Source organism: Haliaeetus leucocephalus, unplaced genomic scaffold, assembly GCF_000737465.1.
Source record: "Haliaeetus leucocephalus isolate CR32 unplaced genomic scaffold, Haliaeetus_leucocephalus-4.0 Scaffold339, whole genome shotgun sequence".
In the NCBI taxonomy this organism is placed as follows: domain Eukaryota; kingdom Metazoa; phylum Chordata; class Aves; order Accipitriformes; family Accipitridae; genus Haliaeetus; species Haliaeetus leucocephalus.
Window position 1 is genome coordinate 9,665,770 of NW_010972775.1, and position 17,759 is coordinate 9,683,528.

General features: G+C 38.0%; 1 protein-coding gene across 1 annotated transcript in view; it reads left to right on the top strand.

Moving 5' to 3' along the window:
* Positions 1-17,759, top strand: part of WDR72 (WD repeat domain 72) — a 118,330-nt gene that overhangs the window by 69,507 nt on the left and 31,064 nt on the right. Inside the window, exon 17 of the mRNA XM_010571812.1 lies at positions 4,855-4,966. Within this exon, the coding sequence (XP_010570114.1) occupies positions 4,855-4,966 (112 nt within the window). The remainder of the gene's footprint in view (positions 1-4,854; positions 4,967-17,759) is intronic.

Here is a 17,759-nt window from a genome sequence, read left to right on the forward strand (position 1 = left end):
GCTGGGGTTAAACCACAACATTTGATAATTATTTCCTTGCTCTTCCGAGCTCCTTAGTCTTCAGATGATAGATGTTGAAACGCCTTCTCCCTATATCTTTATTCAGGCATTTCAAGAGAAAGAATACAATAGGAAATAATTTGCTTCCTTTTTTCCTGCTCTAAGATCTTTTTAAATCTTATTGAGTGAAGTTACTTCTTGTTAGGTTGACTTTCCTGAAGACTGAAGTCCTTTGTCTCTTCACACAATGATTATAGACCAAGTAAGCGTCCTTCTACAATATGTCTTACTCCCTGAGCTGGACAACCATTTGTAAAACAGAGTAAACGACTCTGTCTCTATAGCTGCCTTCTGGTTTTCAGTGCTAATCTCAGCAAAGAAATTCAATACTAAACATGGCAGTGAGTTTTGCATGAAAATTTAATAGGTCAGTAGTTCCACTAACAAAATGTTAAGTGTACAGTCTTCACATCTATGGTCAAGGATTGTAGTTACATGACAACACGTGAGCGGTCTGTCATACCATCAGTTAAGGGTGACCATCAGTCTATGGGGTTCAGCAGTTTGTTATGTACAGCAGTATCAGGGCTCTGTGGTGTGACGTACCTGTATAGAAGTGAGAGAGCTTTATCAGATTCATTACCAATGCCTTTGCAATCAGTAGGAGTTACACATCTGTTCCTCCTAGTCCTGAGTTACCTGGACATGAGTCATCTCTAACCTTGAAATGGTCCTGTTGTATAGTCCCAAGTAATAAGACCTTGTTAAAATTTGGATGTATTAATTCAGAAGCATTATCAGAAATACAGTTTATACAGCTTCAAGCGAACAACATTTAGGTCCTGATTTGGAAGTCCTCTACTGCCATCCTGATGTTGCAGTATTCCTTTTCTGTGCAAGAAAATTTGTATCCTCTATTATCAGCTAGCTGCTTAGCATAGTCTCCCCTTAGGAAAACCGTTGATGCTATATTTAGAACTCTGACATAATAATCTGCATGAGAAAGGTACTTGCTTTAGCGTCCCTCTTTCACTAGTGGAAAAAGATAGACACTGTGGAGGGACTGCTGAGATTTTAGGAGGAATGAATCATCTCATGATTTTCTCATCTCTTTCTATTGATTTCTGCAGTGCACCCACTTTTTTTTTTCACTTCAGTTACTTAATTTCCATTAATATGTAAAAGTGGGGTGAATCTGAGATATATTACAAAGGATTTTACTTTCAAAGAATAAACCACTTCATGTTAAGGCAATTGCAGAGAGTAGTACTGATAAGCTAGTACCTTCTATACTGATGCCCAAGTTTACAGTAATTTGTCTAATAAGCTCTGAATGCATTTGGTTTTACAGCATTTGACTCTACCTGAAGCCAACTGACTTCAGTATAAGTGTCTAGACAACTCTCCTGACAGTTACTATGCAGAATTACAGCAAAGCAGAGTGCGTAATATGTCTGATGGGATGAGGAGAAAATAAAAAGGCAGGCTTGTGGGTCGAGATGAGGACTAGGAGGGATCACTCACCACTTATGGTCACGGGCAAAAGACAGGCTCAACTTGGGGAAGAAACAAAATTAACTTAATTTATTACAAATCAAATAAACCCCAAGGATATTCGGAAGTAAAACCAAACCTTAGAACACCTTCCTGGCTCAACTCCACTCCCGGTTCTCTCCACCTCCTCCCCCCGGTGGTGCAGGGGGATGGGGAACGGGGGTTGGGGTCAGCTCCCCACACCTTGTCTCTGCCGCTCCTTCCTCCTCAGGGGGAGGACTCCTTGCTCGTCACCTGCTCCGCTGTGGGGTCCCTCCCACGGGAGACAGTCCTCCACGAACTTCTCCAATGTGACTCCTTTCTGTGGGCTGCAGTTCCTCACAAATTTCCCTGGCGTGGGTCCTTTCCACGGGCCGATCTTCAGCCACACACCGCTCCAGCGGGGCTTTCCCATGGAGTCACGGCCATCCTGGGGGGCCTCCGCTCCCCCGCTCCCCTCCATGGGCTGGGGGGGACAGCCTGCCCTCTCACCACAGGCTGCAGGGGCACCAACCTCCTCAGGGGCATCCCCTCCTCCCCCTCCTCCTTCACTGACCTCGGTATCTGCAGAGGGTTCCTCTCACATCCCAATCCCCCTGCTCACTACCGGTTCCCCTCCTGAAATCCGTTCTCCCAGAGGTGCTACCACCGTCACTGATGGGCTCGGCCTGGGCCAGCAGTGGGTCCGACTTGGAGCTGGGGAAGCTTCTAGCAGCTTCTCACAGGAGCTGCCCGTGCAGCCCCTCCCCCGCTACCAAAAAAACCAACCGCCCCACACAAACCCATAACACTCCCCGATATGACACTGTTACGGAGGCATCTGGGAGGCAGTTTCTGCAAGGCTCAGCCCTGTAGAGGTTATGACCTGAGCAACAACCAGGAGTGATGTCTATTGACTTCTCTCCTTAGACCCACTCATTATAAAGGGAATAGTCATCCTTGGAAGTAATTGATAAAGTGTAGAAAGGAAAGCCAGTATAACTTAATATATATGTAATGGTACAGCTTGCCTCAACTCTTGGTCACTTGTCTTTTTGACTTGTACTCTAGTGTGGGTGCTGCAGAGCCAAACAATTACATTTCACTCCTTGATATCTGGTTTTATAGTTGGACATATGCTATTTATACATTCTCAGGCACAGAAGAAGCATAATTTCTGTCATATTTCACGATCCCAACTAAAAAGCAGCTAGTATTTGCAACAGTAGATACAATTATGAGGAAAAAAACTAAATACGTATTAGTAGCCAACAAGATAGCCAATGTATATGTAATCCACAAGAATGCTAAAGTTAAAGTGGAAACTATCAGATAAAATGAAAGGTAGTCATGCAGATTTGTTTTTTGTTAGAAACAGGCAAAGCTTCTGGAGATTTTTAGACTTGGTGATAATGATAGATGAGGTATATGACTTCTTGGGGAAGATGCAGTGCGAGGACAAAACTGAACACGTGAAACCACCCTGAGCACTGTGGAAATGCAGATTTGACAAAGTGATAGACAAGTAACATGTGGAGATGTACAGGTGCCTCTACAATATCATGTTGTGCCATTTGCTACAGATTTTTACTTTGTTTTAAGATGTTAGAGGAACTTACATGTTACAAATGCTGCCTGAGTGGCATATACAGCAATGGTACAGGTAATGAATAGCTGATCCAGATTAGTGACAAGTTCTTAGCAGATCAGAACACCATGAAAAATACATAATGTGTGTAATTCTTCTGTGTAATTGTAAGAATTTTTTTTTTGTCAAAAATTTCCCCAGGACAATGACTACATGTCTGTGTTTCGTTTTCTTTCTTAATTATTAGAGATATATTGTAAGAGTCTACTGTAAAGTCAGGATCTGTAATCCCCAAAACTCAGGGTTGTATGGATGTGAGGAACTGGAAACTGCCTTTGTTTTCCCTTGTAAAATAAAGTGCTATTATAACAAGATGAAGGTTTGTGCTATGTTAAAGCACGTAGGGCTGGGTTCACTTGCTGTGAACTTTCACACTGTGGACCTGACTATAACATACTTGTCTACAATAAAGGACTTTGTCACAAAGGACACCTACAGCCTTTGTTCTGCTTAATGATTTGAATTTACAATGGCAGCTAGAAATGCGATTGAGGACAGCCCACGAATTCACTGTAGTTGATTAGTGAGATGAAACTGTCTCTCTTCCAGGCAGTTTGAGGGAGCCTGCACATCAACTTCAATTCATATTAAAGTTAAATGATTTAAATAGATTTTTTTATAATATAAATATCATATAAACATAATTTTTAATAATATAAACATAGTTAAGTTAAAATTTTCATATTAAAATTAAATTCAGATTTAAATTAGAGTACACTGTCCTGGAAACTTTAGATTCTCTCTGTCTTTCAGGAAATTTCTTGTACTAGAGAATGAATACTTTCCTGAGAGGTAAAAATTGTATTTCTTTTCTGAAGGAAATATCAAATGAAGAAAAGGTACGCAATGCTGCCGTTCTGCACCATGCTGAACTTTAGACTGAGTAAGAATTGCAAAAGTTTGGGTCCATTGTGTAAGGTCTTCATGTGCTTTATAAATGCCTTAGGTCTTTAAACTTTCTCAGTTCTCTTGGGGCTTCTCTGCTAAAGTAAAGAGAAGGAAAGTAATAACTCTATCACAGTCTCCACACTGCATTGTCTTAACACCCATATGTGGTGCATCAGCTATTGCAAGTACCATTTATAGGCTGTTCGTAATTCCAGATGTTCCTTTTGGATAACAGTAGTTTGAGGAATGGTATTTCTCTTTGTGTTAGACAAAAAATACAGTATTATCATGTTTGAGCTAGAGGAAGAAGATCACCACTAATAACAAATCAAGCTTTTCAGAGAGTGACTAGCCACCAAAATTTCTAAAAAAGTCAAAATACAAGGTCCTTATCCAGTCTATGAAGCATTTTTTCACACATCGTAGAAAAAAAAGAAGATATTTCTTATTAGCTGTAATCGCCATGTGCTTTACTAATGTATATTGTCATGACTCCTTGAAATCAAGGAGGCAGTAGATGACCAATTCTAGTTTGAGATTAAAGAAAATGAATATTTAATTAGTAGGAAGCAGTCACGACTGACAACTTGCACCATTTTATTGCTATCCAGTTAACATTTATTTCTCAATATGTATGTAGAGACACGTAATTATCATTGTCTGAAAGATATTGATAAGTGTTGACTTTCTAATGACTTTCACTGGAACAGTCTTAAAATTTTGTAGTAGTTATTTAAAATTGTCAAATGCTTAGATAAATAATTGAAGTACTGATATCATCCAATAATAATTTGCATTTATGACAGATTATTGAGGCAATGCAAGCAGTGCTGCTGGCAGAAGTTCAAATGACTATGAATACCTTGAGAAAGACAGCAATCTGCAGAGAGCCATTGGCCATAGTAGAGAATGGAAATGGTAAGTTGCGAACGCTGCCAAAGACTGAGAAGAGGGATTTGCAAATTTGCAATAAATTAAAAATATTTCTTTGCCATGTAGGTGGAAAATTTATTGGTATATTCTTTTAGAAGAACTTTCTCTAGTACTCAGAACAAGTTAGGAATATGAGTTCATAATACATTATTTCTGTGTAAGACAAGCCAAGTGGCCTATTTCTGACCTTATCAGGCTGTGAGTTTTCTCATGTGATTGTCAAGGAGTTACATGATCTCTCATTACCTCTGAATATTAAAGAAGAAAAGGTAAAGTTTCGTTGATTGTATGATAGCTCTGGTATTGTAAATATATTTGCAAATAAAGGAAGTAGTGTGTTTGAAATAGAATCAATAAATTATATTGAAAAGAAGTTTTACAAATTTATCTTTTCAGTGACATCAGAACTTACACAGTGTTAAAAATTAATTGCTTAGATTTTATAACTTCATAATGTATTACAGAATATTTTATTTTTCTTTTAGAAATAACCTCCCTGTAAGGAGATACCAAATGCATTTTATAATTAGATCATTTCATTTTACAAGAAGCTTACTCTTTGCAACTTTACAATGGTGCTAATGTTTATGGTAAAAAAAGGTTGAACCTGAATTTATGTTATGAAGTTATACAGTTTAGCCCATTAGCTGAGTCTTAAAATTAAGTGACCTAAATTTTAGATCCAATCTTATTAGTGAGCCTTCTCTTGGGAAACTAATTTATAATCTCATTGAGTGTGTGTGTCTGTCATGAAAATTTGTTACCGATCTACTTGTTCCAGGATACTAAAAATGATCAGTGATACTTGCTTCAGACCACAAAACAAAACGGTGTCTTTATGATTTGGACTGCTGGAATATAGTGAAACTCAAAACACTTTGAATAATTTTCATATATGAGTTTATATTTTGCTTACAATGAAGATTGCTTTGAATAATTTTATTTTTATGTGGTTTGGAACAAGATGCATTGTAACTAAAACATCCCCAGCTGTGAAGTTCATAGATGGATTTGATTTCAAATTTCCTGAATTTTCAGGGTATATTTCAATGTGGTGTTTTAACATGTGTTACAACAAAAACGGGACTAACTGGAAGTCGCAAACCAGATATCTGCAAACTCCAGATGTGTTTAGGTCTTTGGGCTTGTTTCAAAACCTTCTATGCTAGATGAAAAAAACATTTGTAGAGAGTGCTGGAATGATTATTAGAGTCTAGTAGTCAACTGTTGTTTATTTGAAGGTTATTCAACAAACAACTAGAAAATTGCTTTGCTAGAATGAGCACGGTATTCATATGCGTTTATACTGGATAGGACTTTTTTTTCATATTTCATGATCTGAACTACATAAATATATCCTGTAAAGCAGAATGGATTTTTTGACATATCATTGTTCAGCAATTTAATGTATTCTGAAATAGACAGAAAACATACAGGAAGACTGGGAAAGAGAGGTTACACTATGAGTATTTGATGTCATATTAGCTCCCTTTGTTCTCATTTCCATTCATGTTTTAGCAAGTTGCATTTTTTATCACAATATGTGAATAGCACAAATGTTCTTGTCTTGGTTTGTATGGTTTTCTAATTGGCACTGCAAAACTTGATGGGTTTATTCAGAATTGAACAGATTTTTTTGTGATTTCTAATATGCTAAAGAATAAAACTGTTTGTGGCATGTAATGATATGCAGAAATTATTAAAAACCCATCCAGGAGTAAGTCTACAACCAGTGTAATTACTAAGACAAGCAATTATGTCTGGTTTTAGTCATTCATCTGATAGGTATGTTGTCTTATCTTAAATAATCTGTATTTATGGGTTGTACAGTAGTTGTCATCTTGTGCAACATCAAGGTAAAGGATAAATATTGTTTCAGGTTTTTAAGCCATAATTCAAGACTGGGATCATGCACTCTGACCCAAAGTAAAAGTATCTGAATCTTGGCTGCCATCATCATTGTATTGTATTGCATTTTTGTTTAATTGGAATTAATAGATATGATCTGGAGATGTTTAACCTTGTTTAACTCAACAAATTTTCACTGAAGTCAATAGAAATTTTCTCTAAAAAGACAAACAGAACTTTCAGGATTTGACCTTCAGTTTTTATTATCTTTAAAGTTTATAGTACATGATATAGTTGTTTTTTCAGAAAGCTCCTTAATCCTTAGGAAGCTACTGCATCCTAACTTCATGGTTAAGGGTGATAGCATTTAGACAACAGCTTTACTTGCTGAATAATTTAAAATGCCACATTTTTCTCTGTGGTTCCAAACAGACAGAATTGTTTGATTGAATGAAAATAAATAAAAAAACCCCATAATATATTTTTCTAGAAACAAAGATAAGGAATTAAAAAAGCTATTCATGTAAAACATGCCAGAGAAAGGGTTAACTGTGTTCTGTCCTAGTACATTCTCACATAGTTGCTAAAAGGAAATATAAATGCAAACAGTTACAATTTCTTTATGTTAATGTCAGATATAATAATTTTGGACCTGTTCCAAACATATTGATAGCTATCTTACCATTGATTTCTGCAAGCTTTGCTTCAGGTTTTCAAAGAAGCTGAGGTTTTCCCTAATTTTTTTACATGCATCATAATTCTGAAAAAGTACATTGCACTTTATCATTTCTTGCCTTTTTCCTAAATGCTGATAATCTCAGGTTAATGGTACCATTTAACGGGTTGTCAGTGTGGTATTGTTTTCCCCTGCCATGTGAGTCAGAGGCAATGATTTTAAAATCTTAAAAATCTATCCACTCTTACTTGCATAAACTAAGGAACTAAGTTTGCTGGTATTCTTCATGCATTTAGTATTTGTAGTATTTGATCTTATGACATATATATCTAGTCCATATCCAGCCATGTGCAGAACTTCTTTGATTGGAGGAAAAATGGTGGTAATACCACTGTTCTTATTCAATAGCCCAGTGATTGGATACAAAGAAACTGGGTAGTCCCTCTTGTAGTTGATTCGAATCCATATCTTCCTCAACAGTAATTTCATTGCTTATTCTCAAGGCATTCTGCAGTGAGTCATCTACAGAAGTTGTTTCACTTTTCACGGAAATCTCAAAATATTTGCAAGGGTAAGAGTTAGAAATGAGATTCCCTCACCTCCTGGTGTGTGTTGTGTGTAGGACTGTGATCTCCTTTTAGCTACTGCACTGAAGTAGTTTCCAATGTGCCATCCTTGGATGCCTGTTTCTTCTAATGCATAGGGAGCCAAAACTATCTTATTTGAAACAGTATTATAGCATACAAGTTCTTCTGGAATTGTGTGCCTCATTTTTTCGTAAAATGTGAAGAACTGGATTTATTTACCTTTTAAGAAAATTGTGAGGATAAAGGTGTTTAAGATGTTCAAGATGTTCATGGTCAGGTACTAAATTAAGGAACTGATGTATGCGATATTCCAGGAATGCCAAAAACTGGAAAAGTGAAAGGAAAGTATAAAGTACAGGCTTTATTCCCAAATACAGAATATTATTTTAACTGCCTCTTATATTTGTGGAAAATTTAGATGTGAAAAATCACACCACTAAGACTAGCTTGCAATAAATTCTGGTTTGCACTTAAAAATTCCTAGTTTAAGAAACTGCTAATGATTCAAGCTTTTAAGTATATTTGAAAGCTATTAGCTATAACCTCATCTTTTGTATGTGGTTTTGGAGCTCTTTAAACTATTCAATTAAATAAATTGGTTCTTGCAGGAAAAAAGCTTCTGCTGATAAATACCAGAGTGAAATTAATGGTGGCAATTGAATTCCATAGGTTAGTGTAAAGAATTGTCAAAGACTTACCTAGAATATAACAATATGTTTTGTTAAAATAAAGAATCCATCCAGTAATGGTAAATCAATGAAAGGCAGGATATAACAGCTTCTGTTCACTAGAAAAGCGTAGTGACCTGCAGCAGAGGGTTTCAAACACTTCTATTGACTGGGTTTCAGAAATCTGTCCAGTTGCAGATAACTTCATGTCAACTCTTAGGAAGTCATTCTGTGACTGTGTCTTTCTGTATAGCAAATGAATCTTCTTGCCTGCCTGCAAAGTCTTAAGGTTTTGTCAAGGAAGTGCAGATAAGGAGAAGGGTTGTTCCGTCTCTGATATTTTCTTTCATATTGTCATCTTGTTACAATCTACTGCCTTTTCATATTAGTCCAAATATACATTCTGACTCTATTTAAACAAACAAAAATGACCCAAAAGTCAATGCTGACTCTGAGCATTATTCTATTTGGACCATTGATATCACAAAGATTACACAGGATTTAAGTGAAAACTTGTCCTTAGTTGCCTGATTGCTGGGGAAATAACTTTTAGGGGTGTAAAATGCATTGATACTCTTACTTACTGTAACCACATAAATGTAATTTGTATTGTTTGTGTTCTGGTGAAATACTACATGCACAGAAAACTTGAACAACATCTGAGGAATTAATTTCTGCCTTAACATTTTACATTCAGATAAATGTACATCTGTCCTCATATCTTTACATTTCCCTTACTGTGTTAGTTTCAAGTTTGGTTTGGCGCTTGTGATGTATATAATGTATTAAATCTTTGAAACTGTTCGCATTGCTGTGGCTGGGTTCCATACCCAACATGAATCAAGTAATCAAGCAAAATCTGGAAAAAGGTATCCAGACAAAATGTGCTGGAGTCCTATACATGCACATAACCAGAAAATGAAAGCCATCGGTGCGGTGCTTGGGAAATATCTCTTTTCTTGTGGATTGACTACATGTACAATCAGGGATTATGTCAGGCATGGGGTGGGGGGAACTCATGGGAGCATTTCTGATACACAAAAGAAGAAAAGGCTGAAGAGAATGGGATACAAAGGAACTGGAGGTAAAAAGAAAAAAGTCTAGAAAAATGGAGAAGGAAAAACTTATAATAGAAGCATGGCAATGTGAACGTGTACAAAAGTTTACCAGTTTTCCAATGGTTGGTTGATTAAAAAAAATCAAGGGTAGAATTTGATCCCTAGGAAATGAAGAAATTTTGACAGTGTGCATGATTTTGGATTGAAAGAAAGTGAGAAAAAAGATCATTAAATGCACAAGCAATTAAGAATCCATGTATCCCAGCAGCATGGGTTTTGAAGAGCACAAGAGAAAATGCTCCATTTTTAGCACATTCTAATCACATGAAAATAAAGGCAATTCAGTTGTCTGGAAGAAAATCAAAGACAGTAAGAAGCATCTTTCATTATGACAGGTATCTTAAAGTAAAGCAAGTGAAGGGTTTGTGTTAGTTTTTATAATCTATTTGTTAAACTCACAGATTTTACTGATTTTTTTAATTATTATTATTTTTTTTAATATGCAGATATTTGAAGGAACCTAAGGTGATTTACCCTATTGTCCTGGTTTCAGGTGGGATAGAGTTAACTGTCTTCCTAGTAGCTGGTACAGTGCTATGTTTTGAGTTCAGTATGTGAAGAATGTTGATAACACACTGATGTTTTCAGTTGTTGCTAAGTAGTGTTTAGACTATAGTCAAGGATTTTTCAGCTTCTCATGCCCAGCCAGTGAGAAAGCTGGAGGGGCACAAGAAGTTGGCACAGGACACAGCCGGGGCACCTGACCCGAACTGGCCGATGGTGTATTCCATACCATGGGATGTCACATCTAGTATAGGAACTGGGAAGTGGGGGTGGGGAATCGCCACTCCGGGACTAGCTGGCTGTCAGTGGGCAGGTGGTGAGCAATTGCCCTGTGCATCATTTGTACATTTCAATCCTTTTATTGCTACTGTTGTCATTTTATTAGTATTATCATTATTAGTTTCTTCTTTTCTGTTCTATTAAACTGTTCTTATCTCAACCCACGAGTTTTACTTCTTTTCCCAATTTCCTCCCCCATCCCACTGGGTGGGGGGGAGTGAGTGAGCAGCTGCATGATGCTTAGTTGCTGGCTGGGGTTAAACCACAACACCTATGCAGGCTGGGTTTGGTTTGAGGGGTTTTTTTAATTGCTTTGAGGAACCAATAGTACTTCCATCTGCTTTCTCAGACTAGTTCAATTTTTCAAGGGTATTGAGATTAAGTATCTTCAGTTTAGCATATGAAGATCCTAGAGTATGTCTCCAGAGATTATGTTTCCACTGGCCAAAAAACGTAACAGGATTAATAGATAGCACTTATTAGTGATGAGATTACATTTGCATGAACCCACCCTAAATTCTTTTCAAGAACAATGTTTCTACAGTATATCAAAGTTCTGTTTACAAAATGTAGTAAGAGCTGATCTGATTAGGTCAAAGTAGAGTCCTGTTCATATATGTTTAAATCTGAATCATGCCACCATTGTCATGACATAAGCATAGGTTTTGGTAAAAATGAGTGAGAATGTTGATGTGAAATCTTTACACTTCAGGAATTCTTTTCATACATGGATCCTCCAAAATACATGAATGGAAATGTCTTTCTGAGCCTCACAGTATCTGTGATTAAAACATATAGTATTTAAAATGAAATTGATCAAAACTGCCCCTCTTCCTACGTAGTCTCTCTGTGCTTTGCAGTATTTCCAAACTTCAGTTTGAGTTTTAGAGCAAATTTGAACCAAACACTACAATCATATTTTCTTGCAGTTGTTATTTTTCAACTGTTTTGACTTTAGGCTTCAGATATCTTCCTGTCTGGCATCTCACACTTTTTCAGTTTAACCATCTTCTCCTGTTGCGTGTTACATCTTCCACCTGGATTCTTCCAGGCTGTTTTATTCCTTTACATTCCTATCTTCTACTTCCTCTTTTTCCTGAGAAACAAGAATATGAAAAATTATCTGCAAAATGGAATTTCTTTTCTCTGCCCACTCTATTCTTCTTACTAGTGCAAACATTTCAGCCAATAGGAACAGAAAGTTTTTTAGATGGAACTGAAGTTTTGTGTTCTTGGACAAGTTCATGCATGTAAAAAAGTTCATTAAACTATTGGACTTACTTCAGGCTGTTTTAAAAAGAATTTTGGCAGGCCAATTTTGTGTGTCCGTGCATTAACAATAAGCAGTGTAAGAAATGATTGTATAATCAACATTTCATCACTATTAATGAGAATTAGATTAATCTGTAATCTCATTTTAGTCCATGAAACAGCAAACCAATTAATCTAGCATTTCTTTGATGAATGGACTTTGAGTATAAGCTGGTGACAGCAGTAGCTTTCGTCTGTACTGAATATGCATTAAAAATGAGTGTATTATATCCTAGTTTCCTATTACAAATATTTCCAGTAAAAGAATACAAATCAATGTTGTGTTTTAGCATCTAACCTGCGGTTTAACTGTACCACTGTATCATGTCTTATATATCCAATTAAAACTGTATTTTGATCCAGTAGTCTTTAATATTAGTGGTCAAGTACTAAAGGAAGTAAGCTTAAAGACTTGTTCTAGAACTACAGCTTATTTCATTCCATGCATCATATATTTTACCAGAGAACTCCTTAATGTAGCAGAAATCAGATTTGGTGTGTATTTTTACACAAAATCAAATTGTACAGGCGCCATCTCAGACTCCTCCAAAACATTAGAAAGGATAGGATTCACTGGTCAAGGAGGCAGTAAGGATGACATGTATTCTAAATTCAAATGGACAATATAGCTTGGACAATTTTGTTTTCTATGTGCTTCTTTCAGTGGTTACTGAAGTGGAAGAATCTCTAATATACCTTCTATTTAGATCTTTAAAAGTAAACACTTTTTTCAGGCTGTTAATATAGGCATAAAATTATCATTGGTTCATTTTTTCTCTCTACTGTTTATTTAGAAGTTCATTTGGTACAGTCAAAGCACAACACAAGTCTTTCAAAGATTCAGAAGCTGGTTCTGAGTTGGGGCCTCAAAATAACAAGTGAAGGAACTGCAAGTATTCCATGTTTAAAGCAGTGTCCCTAGCTTTTTTGGAGCAAGCCTAATATCCTTTGTTTTCTACTGTTTGTCACATCTTGCTTCCTTATTCTGACTGTCTCCTTGCCTATATTGTTCTTAGTCAAACACAGTGTTCAGGCTTACCAATAGCATATAATTTGTAATCCTTATAGTTTAGTTGGAACCCTGTTTTTTTTTAATGACTAATTTAGTATACAGAGCCATGAATCAAATAAGACTCCTGATGTCCCCTTAGAACTGGAAGAGGTGTAAACATATCATGGAAAATAAGTGTGTAAGCGACAATGTAATGTTTTAATTTCTTGTGTGTCTGTGTAACATGAGTCTTAATTTCATCTGAAAAGGTGGATAGAAAAAAACTTTTTGTTTTTCACCCTGGTTAGGTTATGTTTTGAAGTTTGTCCTTTTACTATTTTAACTTAGCAATACCCAGAATCTCTACCTGCTCAGATTCTCTCCTGTTCATTGTCCACGCTGTTGAGTAACTCACAGGCCTTAATGGCATTTCCCTGCTTCACTCTTCATTTGTCCTTCTTCCACTCACCCAGCTTCTGTAAAAGCTTGTGAATAAAACAGCAAAAAAGGAATACTTTAGTTCCAAGTGTAACACTTCCTCTAGAATTTGTTGTGCTAATAATTCTTGCAAAGCTGGAGATTTTCTATTATGGGTCAATTATGAGAAGCAGACTGGAGTTGGGGGAAGTACTTCTACGTATAGTCCATTGTTAGTACTGAAACTTAGCCCTGTGCTAATAGCCATAGAGCAGAACAACACAATATCAGAATACCTTGTTTATATTTGTAATAACACTCCATCTAGAATTTTTCTGAGCTGTATTGATCTGTAATCTCCAGCCTCCTGATACTATTTTTATTAATTTCTTCCTATAAAATTTATTTGCTGTTTGAAGTTCATGTACAATTTTATGGGTACATGAAGATCAGGAAAGACTTAAATAGGTCCTAACCTAGGACTGGAGACCTGGACGCCTTTCTGAGGAAGGAGCGTTTCAGAAAAGGATGGGTAAAGGGGATGATCCCCAGGTAGAAGAGTTTTCTTCTTCATGTTATGAGGTTTTACTGCTGCCCTGCTTGAAAAAGGTATGTAAGAGTTTGACAGTATTTTTTTCTGTGGGCTCTGTTGACTGGCTTTTGATTGTTGTGGGGTATACAATCTTGCTGAGAGGTTTTGATTGCAGTTAGCTATGGTTTGTATTGTCTTGGGCTGTTGGGAAGCCATACCAATCTGCAGTGTGCAGTTAGCAATTTTTTCCATGCTTTGGTTAGTCTTCTCTTGTGATCGGAATAGCGTTTCCTATTGGGTCTGGCTGAGATGGAGTTAATTCTCCCCATAGCAGCCCTTGTAGTGCTGTGCTTTGCACTGGTAGCTAGAAAGGAGTTGATAACACACCAGTGTTTTGGCTGCTGCTGAGCAGTGCTGGCACAGCATTAAGGCTGTCTCGCCAATATTTTTGCCCCCCTCAATGGCAGGCTGGGGCTGGGCTAGATCTTGGGAGGGGACATAGCCAGGACAGCTGACCTAAACTAACCAAACAGATATTCCATACCATATGACATCAGCTCAGATATCAAAACTAAGTAAAGGGAGATGGAGGGGGGGGGCATTTTTGTCTTCTGGAGCAACCACTACACATACTGAAGCCCTGCTTCCCAGGAAGTGGCCAGATATCGCCTGCTGATGGGAGGTAGAGAATAACATCATTTGTTTTTCTTTGCTTTTGCTTTATTAAACTGTCCTTATCTTGACCCACGAGCCTTTTGTTATATTTAATCCCCCCCTGTCCAGCTGAGGAGGGGGAGTGATAGGACTTCTGAGTCACGGCAGCAAAAAGACTGTGGTGGGTTGACCCTGGCTGGATGCCAGGTGCCCACCAAAGCTGCTCTATCATTCTCCCCCCTCAGCTGGACAGGGGAGAGGAAATATAACAAAGGGCTCATGGGTCGAGATAAGGACAGGAGAGATCACTCACCAATTACTGTCATGGGCAAAACAGACTGAACTCAGGGAAATTAGTTTAATTTATTACGAATCAAATCAGAGTAGGGTAATGAAAAATAAAACCAAATCTCAAAACACCTTCCCTCCACGCCTCCCTTCTTCGTGGGCACAACTTCACTCCCAGGTTCTCTACCTATCCCCCCCAGCGGCACGGGGGGACGGGGAATGGGGTTTACGGTCAGTTCATCACAAGTTATTTTCTGCCGCTTCATCCTCCTCAGGGGCAGGACTCGTCACACTCTTCCCCTGCTCCAGTGCAGGGTCCCTCCCACAGGAGACAGTCCTCCACAAACTTCTCCAACATGGGTCCTTCCCATGGGCTACAGTTCTTCATGAACTGCTGCAGCGTGAGTCCCTTCCACAGGGTGGAGTCCTTCAGGAGCACACTGCTCCAGCGTGGGTCCCCCACGGGGTCACAAGTGCTGCCAGAAAACCTGCTCCAGCGTGGCCTCCTCTCTCCACAGATCCGCAGGTCCTGCCAGGAGCCTGCTCCAGCATGGGCTTCCCATGGGGTCACAGCCACCTTTGGGCACCCACCTGCTCCAACGTGGGGTCCTCCAGGGGCTGCAGGTGGAGATCTGCTCCACTGTGGACCTCCGCAGGCTGCAGGGGGACAGCCTGCCTCACCATGGTCTTCACCACGGGCTGCAGGGGAATCTCTGCTCTGGCACCTGGAGCATCTCCTCCCCCTCCTTCTTCACTGACCTTGGTGTCTGCAGGGTTGTTTCTCTTACATGTTCTCACTCCTCTCTCCGGCTGCTGTTTCTGTGTGCCCCACAACTTTTTTCCTTCTTAAAAAAGTTATCCCAGAGGCGTTACCACTGTCGCTGATGGGCTCGGCCTTGGCCGGCGGCGGGGCCATCTTAGAGCCGGCTGGTATGGGCTCTGTCAGACACAGGGGGAGCTTCCAGCAGCTTCTCACAGAAGCCACCCCTGTAACACCCCCCCTCCTCCCCCACTACCAAAACCTTGCCACACAAACCTAATAAACATTTATTTAAATTTTTTTTAGGATATGTGAAGCAAGGTACTTCCCAATTTTGAATCTTATATTTTTTTTAATCTTTTAGAAGATACAGAATTGGTTCCTGAACCTAGTCTATAACTGTATTTGAAATGTTCCTGTCCTTGAATTTCAGAATATCTGACTCTCCTAACTTACATTGAAGGAAATCATAAAATTACGTCAACTCAAATATTGAACTAAACAGTAGTACAATCATTATCTGGCAGTGAGACAGATGTAATGGTTTTATAGTATTGTTTGTTTTAAAAAAATTCTTGCAGAAAGGGAGAAATTACTTCAAACTACTGCTAATATTTTTCAGTAAGATGGAAATTTTCCATTATGCATTTTGCGAAAAACACACTAAAAGGTAGAACTGCTTTATTTATACAAGTCTTCATTATTAGTATCAAAGTTGAGAGTCTAGCTAACACTCACCCAGTACAGGAACAAAACTGAACAGTGCTTGTCTCTAATTATGAGAGCAAGACATCCATCTCAGCAAACAAAAAAATGGAAATAACTCAAAAAGAAGCCTTTCTTGCCTATCAAGCTTATCAAGAAAATATTTAACCAGTAGGAGGTACATATGCATCCTTCACCGTGTGGAACGTATATCAACAGAACTGTTAAATTTCATGGTGGAGAATATGTTCACATCTGTCTGCACTTCTGCACACACCTTCACACGTTTTTAGAAGTCTTAGTACATCCATTTGTGTTTCATGTCTCCCTTGTAATCCAGAATCTGTTTTGCTTTTTTTATAAAGATGAGCTCACTGTTGCTGCAAACCAGATAAACATTATTAATAGAAATATTATTTCGTATTTGGATGATACATAGAACATGCATGCATTATGCAAAATATTATGCTAATCAGCACAAGAAGACTTCCAAATTCTGAAATTTAATAAGTGCATTGTTCAGTATTTTCTCCTCTCGTGCCTGACTCGTATTTAGTGTTTCAGCATATGCTTTATTTTAAGGCCCAAAGTTATATCCACCAACTATCCTATCTTGCTTCGGCGCTATATTTTAGTTCTTCAGTTGTACTTACTAATAAAGATGTCAATTCAAATGTTAATGAATACAGAAACCTTTCCAGTACATCTGAGGAAATTTTTTCTCAAATTCAAAGTGTATCAGCAGAAGATTTCCCCCCTCCCCCCTTGGAAAAATTCAGCTTGTATCACACTTAAGATACCTATCACTAATTCCCTAAAGACCAGGTGCCTGTATTGTTCTCATATGATTGATGTTAGTCACATCACCTGCTGCACTACTAGAAGATGCTCAGATAGCCTAGTGAAGAGGTGAAGTAGGAACCTGAGTCCAGGAGGTGTTTTCTCTAGAATAATTAATAGCTGGTCTGTGTATTCTTTTCTTCTCTACCACCCTTATATCAGGATAGGTTTTGGATTTTCTTTTTCTTTTCCTTCCTTAAGCTCCAGAAGTAAATTTAAAAAAAAAGAAACAAAATGTATCTGACATCGGTTAAGCATGCCAGCTCAGTTTTATATACTAATAATGTTCTATTGCTAAATTTTCTGTTTCTTTTGGAAATGGAGTGCTGTCAAGTTTTTTCATCTCACCAGACTGGAGAGTTTAATGCTGACAATGAACATAAATCTTTGTCTTGACTGAAAAGGCAAATTTTTTTTTATTGTTATGTAAGTTAAGCAGGCACTGGTTTTAATTTGTGTTTTCAGGAATGAGTTAGGAAGATCTTTCAAATAGGTGAGTCCCAGATAATCTTAGCAGATTAAGGCCGTCCTCAACCCACAGGAAAGAATTAGTTATCTAATTGGTATGTGCCTCTTGGAAGGTTTAAAAGGAGCTCCTTT